The 21949-nt window shown below is 44.5% G+C and overlaps 1 protein-coding gene across 2 annotated transcripts in view; it reads left to right on the top strand.

Moving 5' to 3' along the window:
* Positions 1–21949, top strand: part of NMS (neuromedin S) — a 115247-nt gene that overhangs the window by 706 nt on the left and 92592 nt on the right. Inside the window, exons 2-3 of one of the 2 annotated variants that reach the window (XM_073670502.1) lie at positions 786–841; positions 8463–8513. In XM_073670502.1, coding sequence (XP_073526603.1) covers positions 786–841; positions 8463–8513 — 107 coding nt within the window. The remainder of the gene's footprint in view (positions 1–785; positions 842–8462; positions 8514–21949) is intronic. The other variant, XM_073670503.1, reaches the window with a different exon arrangement.

Below are 21949 nucleotides of genomic sequence, written 5' to 3'. Positions count from 1 at the left end.
TATAGCATTAGATAGTTTGTGTAATATTTATATTACTGTATAATTAACTGCTATTTTATAGTATTAGATAGTTTGTGTAATACTTATATTAAATTAATTTAATGACTAGTATTTACATGGCACAAAATAAATATTCTGCAGGATTGAAGTCCCTCATGTTAGTCTAGAATCCTCGCAGGAGTTTAATCTCTTTATTTCCCACGTATAAGACATTTCACTTTGTATGTTTTTTTATTATAGAGAAGAAAGCAAAGTAATGTAATAAAACTCAATTAAATATGTAAATGTTAAAAAAAATGTATGAAGTATTGTAATTATAAAGAATGTTAGGAGTTTTTCTGGTTTTAAATTAGTACATTGTGTTTCAGTTTTACCTTGTATATGTGTAAAATATACAAGATGTATATGCCATCTAATTATCTGTATAGCTGCTGTATCTATTGAATAAATGTAAAAAACTAAAGATATAACATATTGTGTTCTAAGGCTCTGCCCCACAATGCAACAAAGCTGTTGGGCGCCCAGTTAATCTCATTTGGATCATTAATTATTCTTTTCAAAGATCAATTTCATTGTAATCCAATTAAGCCACAGGCCCCCATGAGCCAGAGATAATTTTGTATAGCCTTTATAACTCTTCTCTATCACACCCATCTCTAGGGTGTACTTATTTAGATAACACTGCATTTAATATAAATTCACAGGCTTGAATGGTAGCCACTGTGTGAAGTGTAGCCATCAAGCTAAATTGTGATCAAGTTGCTAAACATTTTATTTCATCATAGGGTTTCCCCAGTCAGCGGCGCACTATGTGGATGGATTGGATATTCCAGAAAGTGAGGTATAGTTGTTTTTACTAGACTTTCTATAAAAATGCACAAGGGGAAAGAGAAGTTATAAAATCGCTCCATCTTTGTGACACTTGTGCTCATGCACACGTCCATATTACCTCTCCATGAAACATCTGAGTTGTTTATGTTTATAATAATTTTTTTTAATTTCCAGTTATTTATATTACAAAGTAATTACAATATTGTCAATGTTTAGATTTTGATTGACATTATCACAATAGAAATGATAGCACTTTGTGCTGTCAAATTCAGATCTATTGTAAGAGGACAAAACTATAAATTCATAGCTTTCAAGAAACATACATCAAGTCCTGATAAAAAATGATGATAGAAGACAATAGAATATAATAGAGCATACAAAAATACTAGTACCAGATTTATTTATGACACAGGAAAAGAAGGCAGGCAACAGTTATATGTATGTATGTAGTTATTTATTATTATTATTATTATTATTATTATTATTATTATTTATTCCATGGCGCTTTACATGTGAAAAAAGAGTATACATACAAGAACAATTACAATAACCTTGTAAGTTATGACTTTCGAAACGCAACAATGATAACAAACAAACTAAAAAAATAAAACAAGAGAAAGACTGTATATATTTTTTGCAACTTTTCATGTTGGATGAAGCTGGAGAGAGTATGTTGTTTTAGTAGGGAAATAAATACTCGTTAACCATCTGTGACTACCAGTTGTGCCACTTCTTTTTCTTTAAAGGGGGTTACCCACAACCTGAACAACTACTTTTTAAATTAGGTAGGCCCCCTTGTAAAAAGAAAAACAAAACACATACTCACCTCCCGCACATTGTTATGCCAAGGGAACCCTGAAGCCAATGAGCTGCAGTTATTGGGCTGCTGTGCTTTCACTTCCCACAGGCAAACCTTGGACTAGTGAAATAAATGAGAGCGCAGCATCCCAATAGTGATTGGCTGCAGGTCTCACATGGCATAACATGGTCATTCAAGCCTCAGGAGAACTTACTCCGTTCCAGTGAAGTCCAAAATGAATGGTTTCCTAAATTAATAAAAAAATTACCAGCATTTTAATATATAAGCACAGTAAATTCACCAAGATCTGATCACCCTAGATCATATACATCCACTGACACTTTATGATCAATGTTCTGTCACTATTGTAATGCACATGCCCGGACTGACTGGCGTGTGCGTGTTTAGTGGTTCCACTGTGCCATGAACCGGAGAGTGCCTGGAGGGGCGTAACTAAGTATCTGCTCGATCCGACCAAGGTCGCACGACGGCATACGACGCCAGTGCACCAGGGAGGAACCGAGCAGAGGGACCAGGGTCTACTCCAGGTCAGACTCCGGACACGGCTGTTGACCCACACCGGGTAATACAGGAACAGGCAGGCTAGAGCGCAGGCTGGGTAGGGTCCAGTACAGACTGGGAGACGAGTTCAGAGCCGCAGATGCGGTAATCAAACAAAGTAAAGCGAAACCGCAGATGCGGTAGACAGGGCTGAGCAGAGCAAAACCGCAGACGCGGTAGACAAGGCTGAGCAGAGCAGAACCGCAGACGCGGTAGACAAGGCTGAGCAGAGCAAAACCGCAGACGCGGTGGACAAGGCTGAGCAGAGCAGAACCGCAGACGCGGTGGACAAGGCTGAGCAGAGCAAAACCGCAGACGCGGTGGACAAGGCTGAGCAGAGCAAAAACGCAGACGCGGTAGACAAGGCTGAGCAGAGCGAAACCGCAGACGCGGTGGACAGGGCTGAGCAAAGCGAAACCGCAGACGCGGTGGACAGGGCTGAGCAGAGCGAAACCGCAGACGCGGTGGACAGGGCTGAGATAAATCGCCGAAGAGGTAAACAAAGACAAAGCAAAGGGGACAGGGCTCTGTTCACACGGAACAGAAAGAAAGGCAGAACCAGATACACATTAGATACTTGCAAAGAAGTAGCGAGAGGACTCCAACTCACAAACGGAAGTACAGCGACAACGAGAAGGAGTTAGGTGCAGGTTCAGACACTACAGAAAAAGGGAGCAAACGGACATAAAGGCAAAACAGATAAGAAGCTAGGAGACAGTTTAGACAAGAACAGTTACTGCAACAAAATGCAGGAACGAGCCTAGGTAAAGCCAAGTGCTGGTTCAGACACTGCAGAAAAGGAACAAACGGACATAAAGACAAACCAGGTAGTAAGCTAGGAGACAGTTCAGACATGAACTGTACTGCAACAAATACAGGAGCGAGTCTGGGTATGCGGCCCCCAGAGGGCGAGACGAACAGGCTAGGAGCGTGTTCACACAGGCCTGGAAATACAGCCTCAGGAAGGCAGACAGACAGCTGGCTAGAGTACACAGACAGGATACAGTTCAGACACGGGAACTGATACCGATAGGCAGGAAACATAGACAGGACCTGGCATGTCAGCGACCAGAAGCCAACTGACAGAACAAGATGCTCAGGCCTGGATTCCAGGGAGGAGCTGGGTTAAATACCAGGTGACAGACAGCAATAGGCTGAGGACGCGTTAGGGGTGTGTCTGCAGCAGCTACAAGAATCAGGAAGTTCGGCGGGCGTCGCCCTAAACAGCAAGAGCAAAGCAAAGCAGACAACATGGAAAGAAGCCAAAGTGGTAGTCTGGACTGGAGATCAAGTGCGTGCTCTTGCACAGTGGGAGTTGGACCACTATGCAAGGACACCGCCAGGTATGTTACAGTACCCCCCCCCTTACGCCCCCTCTTCTTCAGGCCTGCCAGAATCTTCCACAGGGAATTTGAGGGCCAATCCTTCTGTTCAAGGAGATTACTTCTACTGTCCACAGGAAAAACTGGTCTCATCTGGGTAGCTAGGATGCTACCTCCTATCCAGCCATCCTCAGCAGCAGACGAAACGGATGGAATACCAGGAACAGCACACAAGGAAGTCTCTCTCCACTCATTATCAAGTAGCACCCCAGAGGGTTCAGGAGACAACTGGAAGTCCTCCGCCGGGTTGGAGGGGTGTAGAGACTCGGGGGTAACCTCTGCTTCGGGGTACATCTAGTCAAGCTCACAGGATGAAATAGGCGAGGTGTCAGGTACAAGGTGTAGAAAAGTCACTGTCCCTTTGTTATCTGGTGGTACCCCGGAGGATTCAGGAAACAACTGGAGGTCCTCCGCCAGGTTGGAGGAGTGCAGAGACTCGGGGGTAACCTCTGCTTCGGAGTACACTAGGTCGGACTCACTGGACGAAGCGGGCGAGGTATCAGGTACAGAGTATAGGAAAGTCTCTGTCCATTCGCTACCAGGTAGCACCCCGAAGGGTTCAGGAGACAACTGGAGGTCCTCCGCCAGGTCGGAGGGGTGTAGAGACTCGGGGGTAACCTCTGCTTCGGAGTACACTAGGTCGGACTCACTGGACGAAGCAGGCGAGGCATCAGGTAACGAGTTTGGGAAAGTCTCTGTCAATTCGCTACCAGGTAGCACCCCGGAGGGTTCAGGAGACAACTGGAGGTCTTCCGCCTGGTCGGAGGGGTGTAGAGACTCGGGGGTAACCTCTGCTTCGGAGTACCCTTGGACAGGCTCACCGATTAAAGTGGGTGAAGTATCAGATACCGGGTGCAGGAAGTCCTCCTGTGTGGTTTCTGGGTGGGCAGCAGTCTCTTCGGGCAGGAGAACTGGTGCGCTACCCACGCACATTACCCGTCGGGGCTGCTCCAGGATACTGGGAAGTGAAGCTTCAACAGGGACTTCAAGATTGGGGTCAGGAGGTCTTTGGGAGGACAGACCCTGGCGTGACGGCTTGCCTCTACACCTAGCATGTCTGGACTGCCTCTTAAGGTTGGGAGAAGTATTCCGGAGAGCGTAGTCATCCTGTGTGGATTCTGGGTGGGCAGTAGTCTCTTCGGGCAGGAGGACTAGTGCGCTACCCACACACATTATCCATCGGGGCTGCTCCGGGATATTGAGAAGTGAAGCTTCAGCAGGAGCCTCCGGGTTAGGGTCATCAAAGACCATTAGAAAGGCCACCAGGAAGGCCTGAAGGTCCAGGAGGATAGGATCCTGTGTTTCCCATAGGGGGTTGATCCATTCCAAGGCATCACCCGCTAGGTTAGACATCATGAATCCCACCTTAACCCGATCGGTGGGAAAATTAAGAGGGTAGAACTTGAAGTTTAGCAAGCATTGCTCCACAAATGCACGACTCAGTCTTAGATCCCCATAGTACCATAGCGGATCCGCAGGAACGAGTGCTGATAGATCCATCTGGACCAGTGCGTAATTCGCCTAGAACTCAGCTAGTAGCAAAAAAAAATAAAAAAAAGAAAAATAAATTTCTTCTAGATGCACGTATTCGCTGAAAAACGTCTCAGAGAGCGAAGGCCGTGGGGCTCAACGGGAACCATGGCCTGAGCATGCTGTAATGCACACGCCCGGACTGACTGGCTTGTGCGTGTTTAGTGGTTCCACTGTGCCATGAACCGGAGAGTGCCTGGAGGGGCGTAACTAAGTATCTGCTCGATCCGACCAAGGTCGCACGACGGCATACGACGCCAGTGCACCAGGGAGGAACCGAGCAGAGGGACCAGGGTCTACTCCAGGTCAGACTCCGGACACGGCTGTTGACCCACACCGGGGAATACAGGAACAGGCAGGCTAGAGCGCAGGCTGGGTAGGGTACAGTACAGACTGGGAGACGAGTTCAGAGCTGCAGATGCGGTAATCAAACAAAGTAAAGCGAAACCGCAGGTGCCATAGACAAGGCTGAGCAGAGCAAAACCGCAGATGCGGTAGACAGGGCTGAGCAGAGCAAAACCGCAGACGCGGTAGACAAGGCTGGGCAGAGCAGAACCGCAGACGCGGTAGACAAGGCTGAGCAGAGCAGAACCGCAGACGCGGTAGACAAGGCTGAGCAGAGCAGAACCACAGACGCGGTGGACAAGGCTGAGCAGAGCAGAACCGCAGACGCGGTAGACAAGGCTGAGCAGAGCGAAACCGCAGACGCGGTGAACAAGGCTGAGCAGAGCAAAACCGCAGACGCGGTGGACAGGGCTGAGCAAAGCGAAACCGCAGACGCGGTGGACAAGGCTGAGCAAAGCGAAACCGCAGACGCGGTGGACAAGGCTGAGCAGGGCGAAACCGCAGACGCGGTGGACAAGGCTGAGCAGGGCGAAACCGCAGACGCGGTGGACAAGGCTGAGCAGAGCGAAACCGCAGACGTGGTGGACAAGGCTGAGCAGAGCGAAACCGCAGATGCGGTGGACAAGGCTGAGCAGAGCGAAACCGCAGACACGGTGGACAAGGCTGAGCAGAGCGAAACCGCAGACACGGTGGACAAGGCTGAGCAGAGCGAAACCGCAGACGCGGTGGACAAGGCTGAGCAGAGCGAAACCGCAGACACGGTGGACAAGGCTGAGCAGAGCGAAACCGCAGACACGGTGGACAAGGCTGAGCAGAGCGAAACCGCAGACGCGGTGGACAGGGCTGAGATAAATCGCCGAAGAGGTAAACAAAGACAAAGCAAAGGGGACAGGGCTCTGTTCACACGGAACAGAAGAAAAGGCAGAACCAGATACACACTAGATACTTGCAAAGAAGTAGCGAGAGGACTCCAACTCACAAACGGAAGTACAGCGACAACGAGAAGGATTTAGGTGCAGGTTCAGACACTACAGAAAAAGGGAGCAAACGGACATAAAGGCAAAACAGATAAGAAGCTAGGAGACAGTTCAGACAAGAACAGTTACTGCAACAAAATGCAACAAAATGCAGGAACGAGCCTAGGTAAAACCAAGTGCTGGTTCAGACACTACAGAAAAGGAACAAACGGACATAAAGACAAAACAGGTAGGAAGCTAGGAGACAGTTCAGACAGGAACTGTACTGCAACAAATACAGGAGCTAGTCTGGGTATGCGGCCCCCAGAGGGGGAGACGAACAGGCTAGGAGCGTGTTCAGACAAGCCTGGAAATACAGCCTCAGGAAGGCAGACAGACAGCTGGCTAGAGTACACAGACAGGACACAGTTCAGACACGGGAACTGATACCGATAGGCAGGAAACATAGACAGGACCTGGCATGTCAGCGACCAGAAGCCAACTGACAGAACAAGATGCTCAGGCCTGGATTCCAGGGAGGAGCTGGGTTAAATACCAGGTGACAGACAGCAATAGGCTGAGGACGCATTAGGGGTGTGTCTGCAGCAGCTACAAGAATCAGGAAGTTCGGCAGGCGTCGCCCTAAACAGCAAAAGCAAAGCAAAGCAGACAACATGGAAAGAAGCCAAAGTGGCAGTCTGGACTGGAGATCAAGTGCGCGCTCTTGCACAGTGGGAGATGGACCACTATGCAAGGACGCCGCCAGGTATGTTACAACTATAATGATACATCATTGCCCCTAACTCTTCCCTTCAAACTTTCCCTCTTATTCCTCCAACCACCACACACACCTCATTTCTCTTTTTTTGTGTCCAGTATGGTACTGTCCCAACGATGTCGGCACCAGGTCTCCCGGGGCTTGCGTGACACTGTTATGCCATATGAGCCCTGCAGTCAATCTAGAGCCACTATTGGGCTGCTGTGCTCTCACTTATTCTGTTTGTCTGTGGTTTGTCTGAAGCCAAATCAGAGTGCAGCAGCCCAATAGCAGCAGCTGATTGACTGCAGTGTTCATGTGGGATAACAATGTCATGGGAGCACAAGGAGACCTGGCACCGACATCTGTGGAATGGCGTTGGTGGGGGAGGGGAGTTTCTGTTATTATTATTTTATAAGGGGGCTACTTTATTTAAAGGTAATCTATCACCAGGTTTTTGTTACTCCATGTGAGAACAACATAATGTAGCAGCAGAGACCCTGATTTCAGACATGTATCACTTACTGGGTTGGTTGCTGTAGTTTTGATATTGTTTTATCTGCTGCAGATCAATCAGTTCTCTGAATGTTGCACTCTGTATAATTCCATCCACACCACAGATTGGCAGCTTTCTGTGTACACCGTGCATAGGCAGAAAGCTGACAATTAGTGGTGGGGGATGAGTTATACAGAACACATGAATGTATAGGACTACAGGTTTACTACACTGCTTCTTTGGTTGTGTTCCTGCTTCAGGATCTTTTAAACAATGGTCCATCAATCAGGATTTTAAAAAGAGGGGAACCAAAAGTATCAGTGTTGGCATACTGTAATTCTGTAGTTCTAATTTTAAGTCACAGGACATATTTTGACATGAAGTGGTTTAGGGGTGGCCTGGATATCTAATCTCTGACCTTTGATGAGTACAGTGGAATTGTTGCAGAAACCTTCAGCAGCGATTCAGCAAATATTGCCTGGGAAATCCTGAACAGTAAATCCACGCCAAATCATCACTTTCCTGTTAATTTCCCTGTGGAAAACAACAGAACCTGTAAAATAAGACTAACTAACCTCATCTTCCCAGGTTCTTTATGAATAATATATACAACTAATCTGTGCATTAGCGAATGGGTAACAGAGTGTGACAACCATGTGTCATTGTACTCAGATTGGGATTACACAAAATATGGGTTTAAATGGATATTCTTTTTTTTTTTTTACAGTTTATAGACTATTGCCAATATTTATAGTTGCACCTTATCATATGTCAGATATATTTTCCTGCCTCCTTTTCTGTCTAGAGACTTGCATTCTGCTTCAGTCAATGGACAGCGCTGTCAGATCAACCCCAGGTAAAACCAAAGACTGAACATATGTAATGTATACTGTGGGTGACATTGTAATATGTGACTATGTGACTATGGAACAGGCACTGTACCGTTACATAATTCTATATAAGGCAGTCACAATGTCATATAAAGCCTGTTATTGTATATGTTATCAAAATGTCCTACCTACGTAATAATTGTAACACGACCTTTACAATAGTGATCTTCACAAAATTATTCAAGTTTAATAAGGGTGCCGAAATCTATTCAATCATCTGCATGCAATTTCCTTTTTAAAGGGGTTGTCCGGTCCAAACCGATAAGTCTGTGGTCACTCTGTGTGACTGCAGACTTATGAATCCCCCCAGCGCATGCACTGTGGCTGTGGGGATTCACCGGTTTCTGAGCTGGGACAGGAGGTTATATATGAGTTATACATGTTCCCGGTCAGAGCCCAACTAGAGGGCTCAGCCTTGTTCTAAATGCGTGTATGGAACGAGGCCGCACCCACTGGACAGACTCTGGCCGGGAATACGTATAGCTAATATACACCCTCCTGTCCCAGCTCAGAAACCAGTGAATCCTCGCAGTGCACGGTGCGTGTGCTGGGGGGATTCATAAGTCTGCAGTCACACAGAATGACTGCAGACATATCGATTTGGACCAAGCAACCCCTTTAAGGACAACATATTACAGGAACAGGACGTCTCTATTCTTGGCCTAGATGGAGTTAAAGGGAATGTGCCACCCCCCTGGGAGATATCAGACCTCTACTATTGGCATGCAGGTTATAGAAAAGTAAATCTATACTTACCTGTATGGCCCATGGTAGAGGTCTGATTGCAGAGAAATGTGTTTTTATCCACTCTGTTTTCCACAGGCCTGGCGTCCGGGGGACACCAAGAAATCCCCGCCCATCTGTTTATTATTCCCCTAAATCCCCACCTATATGCTTAGTTACCATATTCCCCCCCTCTCCTGCACGTCACATAGCCCTGTGACATGCACTGTGCTCCCTGACTACCTAGAGCGCGCTTTGCTTCATCGCGGCCCCTTCTACCTGTGCTCTGCGCCGCAGGTTTCTATTGCGCAGGCGCCAGGGGGTCGCTGTCACTTCCTGGCACCTGCACAATAGAAACCTGCAGCGCAGAGCACAGGTAGAAGGGTCCGGGAGGAAGCAAAGCGCGCTGTATGTGAGCTCTATGTGAGCGGCGCTTTGCGCACGCCCGGAGGTCAGGAAGCACAGTGCACATCACAGGGCCCTGTGACATGCAGGGGAGGGGGAAAATATGGTAACTAAGCAGAGAAGCGGGGATTTAGGGGAATGATAAACAGTTAGGCAGGGATTTCTTGGTGTCCCCCAGAGGCCAAGCCTCTGGAAAACATAGTGGATAAAAACACTTGCAATCAGACCTCTGCTATGGGCCATACAGGTAAGTATAGATTTACTTTTCTATCTCCTGTATGGCCATAGTAAACGTCTGATATCTCCCAGGGGGTGACAGATTCCCTTTAATATTTTTCAAACCATTTGGCAAATACAGAGAAACCAGAAATACACTGTGTTCCAAATTATTATGCAAATAATATTTTCTCAGATTTTCCAAAATTACCTATATGAATTGCAGTCATTGTAATTTTCCAGTCAAATAACTATTAGAGTACAATTGAAAGGTTTTTGTACAAACTGCCTATGATAACAGTATATTTTTAAAAAAATAAAACACTCAAACTGCACTCAAAATGCATGTTCCAAATTATTATGCACAGCAGAGTTTTCAACCTTTTCATTTTAATAAAGAACAAAAAAATGGTCATTTTTGAAATTATAAGCATTAGCAGGTTATTACAAACTGAAATCAAACAGTTTTCAACTCAAAACTTTATTCTAGGTGATGTTGCATTTGCACATAGGACCCCTTGTTCGAAAGGAGCTTCTGAACTCTCTCGTCCATTAAATTTGTCAGGTTTTGGATGGTTTCTGCTTCAATTGTTTTGCATGAGGACAGAATACCCTCCCAGAGCTGTTGCTTAGATGTGAACTGCCTCCCGCCATCATAGACACTCCTTTTGATGATGCTCCAGAGGTCCTCAATGGGGTTGAGGTCAGGGGAGCATGGGGGCCACACCATAAGTTTGTCCCCTTTTATGCCCATAGCAGCCAGAGATGCAGATGTGTTATGTGCAGCATGAGATGGTGCATTATCATGCATTATTTTGGGTTGATTGAGAACATAGTTGTTGATCAATAATAAAAATAATCCTCTAAAATACAACTTGCCTAATAATTCTGCACACAGTGAATAATTACTATGATAAAAAATACAAATATAACTACACAGATCCCACCTACAATTGATATATAATATATCTAAAACCATACTGATAAAACAAGAATATGAAGAACCCAAAGTCATACTAGCTTATTTATAATGTGACCATGTGGTCTGTTAGAAACCTTGAAGAAAGCAGTGTGAAGATAAAGGGATAGTGCATAAGTAATATATGAATAGTTATGAGTAGAACATTGAATAGCAAGCAGATAAATATAAGGCATGGGTAATCTATTTAATAGGAAGGGGGAGGGATATTTATATGTTGTAGACATATGTATAGATATACCCAATCACATGCTATTAAAGCACCTCGACACCCCCTAAGGATAACAACAGAGGAAAGAAAAAATTAGAATGAAGATGGTCGCCACATTATTATAGATGTATACAAGTCAGGTCCCATCATTACAGATGTATACAAGTCAAGTCCCATCATCCTTGTCTTGCCATTGGTACGTATCCAAATGCTGTGTTATATCTGGAAAATGAACAAAATTAAAAACAAACCATGCAAAACACACATTGGTTAAAATTGGTAAGCCAACCAGGACAAAAGGTCACAAAAATAACAGGGAAGGGCCCAATTGGAAAGGTAATGCACTACAGAAATGGAACAAATCAAGTATGTTCGTTAAGGCCATGAGGGGTATATGTTTTCAGCTTATATATCCATTTGACCTCCTTCTGGGCCAATCTCCGCTTCCAATTTCCCCCTCTTAGTCCAGGTATTATGTGATCAATACCCCGTATCTGCAATAGAATTTCATCACACCTATGCTTTTGCCAAAAATGTCTGGGTATCGGTTTCAAGTCTGTAAGTGAGGTAGACTCCGCTGCAATAATATCAAGCACATGCTCCCTGGTTCTCCTTCTTGACTCCCTTGTGGTCATGCCCACATAAATCTTATCACATGGGCAAGTGGCATAATAGATAACTCCACTTGTGCCACAATTGATCAAATGAGTGATTCTATAGGTAGTAGTGCCCGATGAGTCAGAAAAATTGGAAGCATCTATTACTTTGGGGCATGCCACACAACGACCACAAGGAGAGCTACCCCATTTTGGGCCACGTGATCCAAAGATAAAATTCGATTTTTTACTACCCTGGTAGTGGCTATGAACCAATAAATCACGTAGGTTCTTTGACCTCCGAAACGTCATGGATGGATTCTCGGGCAAGTGTCTGTTTAAAGTGACATCACACAACACTGGCCAGTATTTACGCAGAATGTCCTGTACCTGGTAGTGGCTACATTGATAGTCGCATATGAATCGGATATTTTCTGCTTCCTGCGTGGTTTTACGTTTTGGAATGAGGAGGTCAGATCTCTTAGTTGTCCTTGCTCTTTTTTTTGCACGCTCAATAGAGTGTTGACTATATCTACGTTCCAGGAACCGGTTGGTTAAGTCCAATTCTTGATGACTATACCTTGATTCTTCTGAACATATCCTGCGAGCCCGCAAGAACTGTCGCATGGGAATGTTTCTTATCAAATGAGAAGGGTGTGAAGATGTAGAGTGGAGAAGGGTATTGGCGGCCGTTTCTTTCCTATGTATATCCGTTTGTAGGTATCCCAGTTGGTCAACCTGTATGGATATATCAAGGAAGTTAATTGACACCGGACTGGCTGCATAGGTAAGTTTGATATTATATGGATTGGTGTTGAGATTTGTAAAGAACATGTCAAGATCACTCATTGAACCCTGCCAGATCAGCAGGATATCGTCAATATACCTGCCCCAAAATTGGTGATATGTAATATTTGTATAGTTACATTTAGCTAGATCCATAGATTTTTAGACAAGTAAAAAGCCAACAGAATAATGAACAACACTGAAATTAATACAATTTATTATTTATTTATTAATTGAAAATATTAAACCATATAAGACATTAAAATATGTATGCCAGAAAAATACATGGCAATTAAAAGGGCATTCCCATCTCCAAGATCCTATCCCAATATGAATTAGGTGTAATAATAATAATATTAGCAAATTTCTCCAATTAGAAATGTACAGCAGTATAGTTCTTCTGATGAACTACGTCACTTACCCCATATGCAGAGCATTGCAGTAGCTTAGATATCATTGGTTATCACGACTAATTAACTAACTGTCACTATATGAGTCGTTATAACTATGGATACCTAAGCTAATGCAATGCCCTGCACATGGGATAAGCGATATAGCGAATCATAAGAACTATACTTCATTTCTAATTGGAGGTATTTAGTGATGAGCGAGCATGCCCGCCACTGCTCGGTACTCGCCCGAGCATCTCAGTACTCGAGATGCTCGGAGCTCGCCGAGTACTTGCGCGATGCTCGGGCGGGAGCTCGGGTTCCCTTCCTGCATGTCTGGCGCTATTTAGAGCACCAATCATGCAGGATTGTCTGCAGCTCACTGTAATGCCACAGCCATGGTGGTTGTGGCATTACAGTGATTGCCCAAATCGATGGGAACAGTGCTCACAGTGAAACATGAAAAGCCGGCAATTCAGCAGCGGCATACACCGGTACCCGACAATTTAGAAAGAATAGAGCATCACACACGGATTAGATAGATAGAAACATGTCAGTCACATATATATGAAGTATAGCGACAGTGTTGGTTACTGTACTTGTCATTTACTGTTAAAGGATTTATTAAAAAAAATAATAATAGTGTTTTCATGCACCTGTCTCTTTAAAAAAAGCCGGCCGGCAATTCATCATCGGTACCCGACAATTTAGAACAGAAAGAATAGAGAATCACACATAGATTAGATAGATAGAAACATGTCAGTCACATATATATGAAGTACAGTGATAGTGTTGGTTACTGTACTTGTCATTTAGTGTTAAAATAAAGGATTTATAAAAAAAAAAATTGGTGTGGGGTTCCCCGTAATTTTAGTCTCTAGCGGAGGTTAAGCAGACGGCTAGGGCAGATGTTTGAAGCCTGGGAAGGAGGTAATACCCACGGAGCTTCCCAGGCTACTAATATCAGACCCCAGCTGAATACCTAGCGTTTACTAGCTATTAAAATGGGGGACCCCCCAAAAAAGTGACGTGGGGTCCCCCCTATTTTAATAGCTAGCAAAGGCTAGGCAGACAGCTGGGGGCTGATATTAATAGCCCAGGAAGGGTGCCATGAATATTGGCCCCCTCCCAGGCTAGAAACACCAGCCGTCAGCCGCCCCAGAAATGGCGCATCCATAGGATGCGCCAATTCTGGCACTTAGCCTCGCTCTTCCCACTGCCCTGTAGCAGGACATCATTGGCTTCAGCTGGAATGGGCGTGACGGTAAGTATGGTTTAATTTAGAACATTAAAGAATTGTGTGTTTATTTCAATTAAAGGACTTTATTCTGGGTGTTTGTGTTTTTTTTTAACTTTGACTATGGGGTTAATAATGGGGGTGTCTTATAGACGCCTCTCCATTACTAACCTGGGCTTGATGTCAGCTGGCATTATAAGCTGACATCAACCCCACCCCTATTACTATGCGCCATTTCTGGGGCGGCTGACGGCTGGTGTTTCTAGCCTGGGAGGGGGCCAATATTCATGGCACCCTTCCTGGGCTATTAATATCAGCCCCCAGCTGTCTGCCTAGCCTTTGCTAGCTATTAAAATAGGAGGGACCCCACGTCATTTTTTTGGGGGGTCCCCCATTTTAATAGCTAGTAAAGGCTAGGTATTCAGCTGGGGGCTGATATTAGTAGCCTGGGAAGCTCTGTGGGTATTACCCCCTTCCCAGGCTTCAAACATCTGCCCCAGCCGTCTGCTTAACCTCCGCTAGAGACTAAAATTACGGGGAACCCCACGCCAATTTTTTTTTTTAATAAATCCTTTATTTTAACACTAAATGACAAGTACAGTAACCACCACTGTCACTGTACTTCTTATATATGTGACTGACATGTTTCTATCTATGTAATCTATGTGTGATGCTGTATTCTTTCTGTTCTAAATTGCCGGGTACCGTTGAATGCCGCTGATGAATTGCCGGCCGGCTTTTTTAAAGAGACGGGTGCATGAAAATCGGAGGGCACTAGTGTATTCCAAGTGCCCTGCTATGTTTTTCATGCACCCTCCTATATACCCTGCCTGCCGGTCTGCCTATATATTCTGCCTGCCTGACGTTTAATTGAGCACTGTTCCCATCGATTTGGGCAATTTTTGACCTTCTGCAGACCGCCGGGGAGGGGGGGGTGGCCACCAGAAAAATGCTTGAGTTTCCCATAGACTTACATTGGGCTCGTTGCTCAGGTCGAGCACCCGAGTATTCCAATGTGCTCGACCCGAGCTTCGAGCACCCGAGCATTTTAGTGCTCGCTTATCACTAGAGGTATTTGCTAATATTATTATTATTATTACACCTACTACATATTGGGATGGGATCTTGGAGCTTGGAATACCCCTTTAAGCGGACATGTAAGAGTGAGGTCTTAATAAATATATATCAATACAAGGGCCGGACTGGGTCAAAAAAGTAGCCCTGCTACACAAACCCCACCAGTCCACACACTATAAGGGTATGTGCACATGGTCGGTATTGGCAGCGCTTTGAACGCAGTATACTTTATGCTGCGTCCAAAGCGCTGCACGCAGGTGAATCCGCATGTGTTCATTGAAACATGCGGATTCACAGCATCCTATACATTGCACTGATATAATTTCTCTTGTGGAGACTAGTGTCTCTGCAAGAGAAATAGACATGCTGTGGTGTGTAAAGACGCGCCACATATCTGTGTCCGCAGGTGATCTGCAGGTGCACGGGGACGCATAGTGGGTATGGGATTTCTACAAATCCCATCCACTATGCTGTAACATCTGGCTGCTGCGGATTGCACGCAGAGCAAGTGCAATTACTGATCATGTGCACGTACTCTAACACTCATTACCCCCGATCAGTGAATTTTTGCTTTACTTTGTCGAGCCCCTCACTCTCCTAAAAGGAGTTATTTGAAGAGCCGCATGTGAATGGCGCCACAGTGAGTATGATCGGCCACAGCTCCATTTACATGGTGCTCTACAGAGCTCCGATTCTCGGGATCATGGGGGTCCCAATAGTCGGATCTCCAGCGATTGGACAGTTAGCCCCTATCCAGGATTACTTGGGATAATCAATTTAAACAGGTTTTCCAATATTTATTTTTATTTGGCCATAGTAATATTGAAAATACTAAACCAATATTGACGCCTCTCCGACAACAGGACTGGAGAAGTGGTACTGTGCAGTGTATATACAGGACAGGAGGAGTGGTACCATGCAGTGTATACACTGTGTTCCAAATTATTATGCAAATAATATTTTCTCAGATTTTCCCAAATTACCTATATGAATTGCAGTCATTGTAATTTTCCAGTCAAATAACTATTAGAGTACAATTGAAAGGTTTTTGTACAAACTGCCTATGATAACAGTATATTTTTAAAAAAATAAAACACTCAAACTGCACTCAAAATGCATGTTCCAAATTATTATGCACAGCAGAGTTTTCAACCTTTTCATTTTAATAAAGAACAAAAAAATGGTCCTTTTTGAAATTATAAGCATTAGCAGGTTATTATAAACTGAAATCAAACAGTTTTCAACTCAAAACTTTATTCTAGGTGATGTTACATTTACACATAGGACCGCTTGTTCGAAAGGAGCTTCTGAACTCTCTCGTCCATTGAATTTGTCAGGTTTTGGATGGTTTCTGCTTCAATTGTTTTGCATGAGGACAGAATACCCTCCCATACCTGTTGCTTAGATGTGAACTGCCTCCCACCATCATAGACACTCCTTTTGATGATACTCCAAAGGTTCTCAATGGGGTTGAGGTCAGGGGAGCATGGGGGCCACACCATAAGTTTGTCCCCTTTTATGCCCATAGCAGCCAGAGATGCAGATGTGTTATGTGCAGCATGAGACGGGGCATTATCATGCATGAAAATGACCTTGCTGCGGAATGCACGGTTCTTCTTCTTGAACCATGGAAGGAAGTGCTGTTTGAGAAACTCAACATACATTATGGAGTTCATCTTTACCCCTTCAGGGATCCTAAAAGGGCCGACAATCTCTCTCCCCATGATTCCAGCCCAAAACATTACTCCACCTCCTCCTTGTTAGCGCCGTAGCCGTGTTTGCATGGGGTGTCCATCAACCAGCCATCCTCCACTCCATCCATCTGGACCATCGAGATCATTTCATGCATGATAATGCACCGTCTCATGCTGCACATAACATAGAATCATAGAATCATAGAATGGTAGAGTTGGAAGGGACCTCCTGGGTCATCTGGTCCAACCCCCTGCTCAAAGCAGGATTCACTAGATCATCTCAGACAGATGTCTGTCCAGCCTCTGTTTGAAGACGTCCATTGAAGGGGAACTCACCACCTCTCGTGGCAGCCTGTTCTGCTCATTAATCACCCTAACTGTCAAAAAGTTTTTTCTAATATCTAATCTCTGTCTCCTCCCATTTAGTTTCATCCCATTGCTTCTAGTCTTTCCTTGTGCAAATGAGAATAAAGATGATCCTTCTACAATGTGACAGCCCTTGACATATTTGTAGACAGCTATTAAGTCTCCTCTCAGTCTTCTTTTTTGCAAGCTAAACATTCCCAAATCCTGCAACCGTTCCTCATAGGACATGGTTTGCAGACCAGTCACCATTCTGGTCGCTCTTCTCTGAACTTGCTCCAGTTTGTCTATGTCTTTTTTAAAATGTGGTGCCCAAAACTGTACACAGTATTCCAGATGAGGTCTGACCAAAGAGGAGTAAAGACCGATAATGACTTCACGTGATCTAGACTGTATGCTTCTGTTAATACATCCCAGAATTGTATTTGCCTTTTTTGCTGCTGCATCACACTGTTGACTCATGTTCAGTCTATGATCTATTAGTATACCTAAGTCTTTTTCAAATGTACAGTTGCTTAGCTCTATTCCTCCCATTCTGTATATGCTTTTTTCATTTTTATTGCCCAGATGTAGTACTTTGCATTTTTCCCTGTTAAAAAACATTCTGTTGGTTGCTGCCCACTGCTCCAGTTTATTTAGGTCTTTTTGAATCCTCTCTCTCTCTTCTCTAGTATTAGCTATCCCTCCTAGCTTTGTGTCATCAGCAAATTTAATCAGTTTACCCTCAATTCCTTCATGTAAATCATTGATAAAGATGTTGAACAATACAGGTCCCAGGACGGAGCCCTGTGGTACCCCACTTGAGACATTCATCCAGCTGGATGTGAAGCCATTTACAACCACCCTTTGAGTCCGATCACTAAGCCAGTTATGAATCCACCTAACAGTTGCCTGGTCCATTGCATACTTGGTCATTTTTTCAATAAGGATGGTGTGAGATACTTTGTCAAATGCTTTGCTGAAGTCAAGATATACTATATCTACAGCATTTCCCTGATCCACCCAGTCAGTGATTCTGTCATAGAAGGAAATTAAGTTAGTCTGACATGACTTGTTAGTTACAAACCCATGCTGACTCTGGTTAATCACTTCATTCTTATCCATGTACTTACATACATGTTGTTTAATAATTTGTTCAAAGATCTTTCCTGGTATAGAAGTCAGACTCGCCGGCCTATAGTTCCCTGGGTCCACCTTCTTCCCCTTTTTGAAGATAGGAACAACATTTGCTCTTCTCCAGTCTTCTGGGACTTCTCCTGTTCTCCAAGAATTTTCAAAGATTATGGAGAGTGGTTCTAAAATTTCTTCTACGATCTCCTTCAGTACTCTGGGGTGTAATTCATCTGGACCTGGAGACTTGAACTCATTTATGTTAGCTAAATATTCCCTCACAATCTTTCTGTTTACAGATAACTTGGATTCCTCTATTCCTTTAAAAGGACAGTGAAGATCAGTTGATGTTACATTTTCTTTCTGAGAGAAAACTGATGCAAAATAGGAATTAAAAAGTTCGGCCTTCTCAACATCCTCTCTTACCATTTCTCCATTTTCATCCTGTAAAAATCCTATAGCATCTTTGACTTTTCTTTTACTTTTGACATACCCCCAAAATCCTTTTTTATTGCTTTTGACATCTCTTGCAAGCCTTAATTCATTGTCAGCTTTAGCTAACCTGATACGTGCCCTGCAGGATCTGCAGACTGCATTATAATCTTCTTTAGATATGCCTCCCTCTTTCCATTTAATAAACATTTCTTTCTTTCTTTTTAGCATGTGTTTAAGTTCTGTGTTCATCCATCCTGGTTTCCTTAAATGCTTCCCATTCTTCCTACTTTTCGGGATTGTTAATGATTGTGCTTTGAGAATCTCATTTTTAAAAATTTCCCATCCTTCCTGGACATTTTTGTCCTTAAGGACATCTAGCCATTGGATCCCTCCTATTCTCTTTCTGAGTCTCTTAAAATCTGCCTTTCTAAAATCTAACCTTGAAGTTTGAGTCTTCACATGTCTTCCTCCTCTAGTTATCCAAAATTCTATAATAGCATGATCGCTGCCTCCTAGGGTCCCAGCCACCTTTACCTCCTCGACCATTTCCTCCCTGTTTATAAGGATTAGATCCAAAGTAGCAGATCCCCTTGTTTTCTCCCCTACCTTTTGGAAGATAAAGTTGTCAGCAAGAGAGGATAAGAATTTGCTTGACCTGTTAGTTTTACTTGAGAGAGATTCCCAACAAATGTCTGGATAGTTGAAATCTCCCATGACCACTACGTCATATTTTTTGGAGAACTTGGTCATTTGATACATAAAGAGTTCATCCATATCTTCAGCTTGCCCAGGTGGCCTGTAGTAAATGCCTACAATGGTGTCCTTTCCGTTGTTCTCTCCTTGTATTCTTACCCAAACAGTTTCCACAGAACTCCCAGTCTCTGAAGCTTCAATCTCTGTGCAGATATACGCTTTTCTAACATACAATGCAACACCTCCTCCTCGTTTATCAAGTCTGTTTCTTGCAAATAAGTTGTATCCTTTTAGCCTTTTATTCCAATCATGTGTATCGTCCCACCAAGTTTCAGTGATTCCAATGACATCATATTCCTTTTCCTGCATTAGTAGTTCCAATTCTCCTTGTTTGTTGCCCATGCTTTGTGCATTTGTATAAAAACATTTTAGTTTGTGATTGGTTTCTCTTCCTCCCATATTTTTATTATTTAAATTGTTTTGTCTTTGTTCTTCTTTTCCACTTCCAGTAGCAGAGATCTCAATAGTATTTGTCAGCTGTATGGCTTTTTCTGGCCTTTTGCTTCCCTTCCCACATTGTTCTAGTTTAAAGCTCTTCTGATGAGTGTAGCAAGGCGACTTCCAAATACATGTTTTCCAGTCTTCGTAAGGTGCACCCCATCTCTAGCAAGTAGTCCATCGTATAGGTAACACATCTGCATCTCTGGCTGCTATGGGCATAAAAGGGGACAAACTTATGGTGTGGCACCCATGCTCCCCTGACCTCAACCCCATTGAGAACCTCTGGAGCATCATCAAAAGGAGTGTCTATGATGGCAGGAGGCAGTTCACATCTAAGCAACAGCTCTGGGAGGGTATTCTGTCCTCATGCAAAACAATTGAAGCAGAAACCATCCAAAACCTGACAAATTCAATGGACGAGAGAGTTCAGAAGCTCCTTTCGAACAAGGGGTCCTATGTGCAAATGTAACATCACCTAGAATAAAGTTTTGAGTTGAAAACTGTTTGATTTCAGTTTGTAATAACCTGCTAATGTTTATAATTTCAAAAATGACCATTTTTTTGTTCTTTATTAAAATGAAAAGGTTGAAAACTCTGCTGTGCATAATAATTTGGAACATGCATTTTGAGTGCAGTTTGAGTTTTTTTTTTATTTTTTTTAAATATACTGTTATCATAGGCAGTTTGTACAAAAAACTTTCAATTGTACTCTAATAGTTATTTGACTGGAAAATTACAATGACTGCAATTCATATAGGTAATTTGGGAAAATCTGAGAACATATTATTTGCATAATAATTTGGAACACAGTGTATATATGACTCAACCCCTGGGCCAGTGCTGTAGTGCGGCGCGCGTGCGCGTGGGGGATACCCGGAGCCAGATCCGATGGGGGTAGTAGTCTTCGTGTGGCGGTGACCCGGTCCGCGCCCAGGGTGGTCAAACTAAGTGGCGGTTATTGGTATGATGGTATTAGTGTCCGACTACGCCACCCGTTGAATGCGGTTATGAAACCGCCGCTGCAGGGCAGACCGCTGAGGCCGGTGGTATAGGTGTGCAGCAATGTTGATATAACCCCCAACGGGAGAGGTATGGCCTCAGGGCAGCGGATGTGGATGATGTTGGGAGTGATGGTGTGGATGTCCCAGCACTAACGGTGCGACAAGGAAGCACGGAAACGCGAGGGTACAGTTCAGGGTCTTTACTGATGGTACAAGGCAAATTCCCCCGGGAGTACTGGCTAGTAGTTGGGGCCTGGTTAGTCTGCGAGTAAGCCGGAGTCCCCCTGGCCAGGTGGAGTTGTAGGCCTTCCCGTTAGTCTGTACCCTTCCTGGCTACCCTGCTTTCGGCGGTTACAAGTAGCCCACGTCCCTGGGTATACCGTGTGGTGCTCACCCGTATGGCTGGTGACCTGGGGCCTCCTGTTAGCCTCCGCTCTGGGATGGCGGTGCTGGTCCCTTCGTTGTGACTGAGCCTCCGGGCTTTTATGGCCAGAGGAACTGGAATCCCCTGCCGGATGGATTCTGCTGCTGGGTATATCTTAGTCCCCACAGCCTCGGACTCCTGTGTCCGGTTTTAGTACCTTCTCCCAGGGCGAGCTCTGCACAGCTCCAGCCCCTGGCGCTTCTCCTTGGCTCCTACAGAGCTCCTGAGGTCTATCTGTCCCTGTTTCTGCGTGTCCAGACCAGACTCCATCTCTGTCTGGAACTCCTCTCTCTAACCCTGCTTCAGCCCCAGTTTTTATATAGGGGAAGTTCTTCCCCTCCCAGGACTGGGCAGGAGGTGTGGCATGCTTAGGATTCCTGCCCAGGAGACCTCCCACCTGCTCACAGACGTAATACTGCTATTACTGTGGAAACCAGACCCCTGGGGTGCCACATTCCCCCCTAGTGAAATTTAGTACTCCCGGACTAAACATAACAGGGTATAAACAATAACAATTAAATACATGAGATGGTCACAGCGTGTCCGTAACCGGGAAGCAATA

This window comes from Phyllobates terribilis, unplaced genomic scaffold (assembly GCF_046119375.1).
Source record: "Phyllobates terribilis strain yellow unplaced genomic scaffold, ASM4611937v1 Scaffold_2__4_contigs__length_985480577, whole genome shotgun sequence".
NCBI classification, from domain to species: domain Eukaryota; kingdom Metazoa; phylum Chordata; class Amphibia; order Anura; family Dendrobatidae; genus Phyllobates; species Phyllobates terribilis.
The sequence above is the reverse complement of the archived record's forward strand: the minus strand, read 5'-3'. Positions and strand labels throughout refer to the sequence as shown.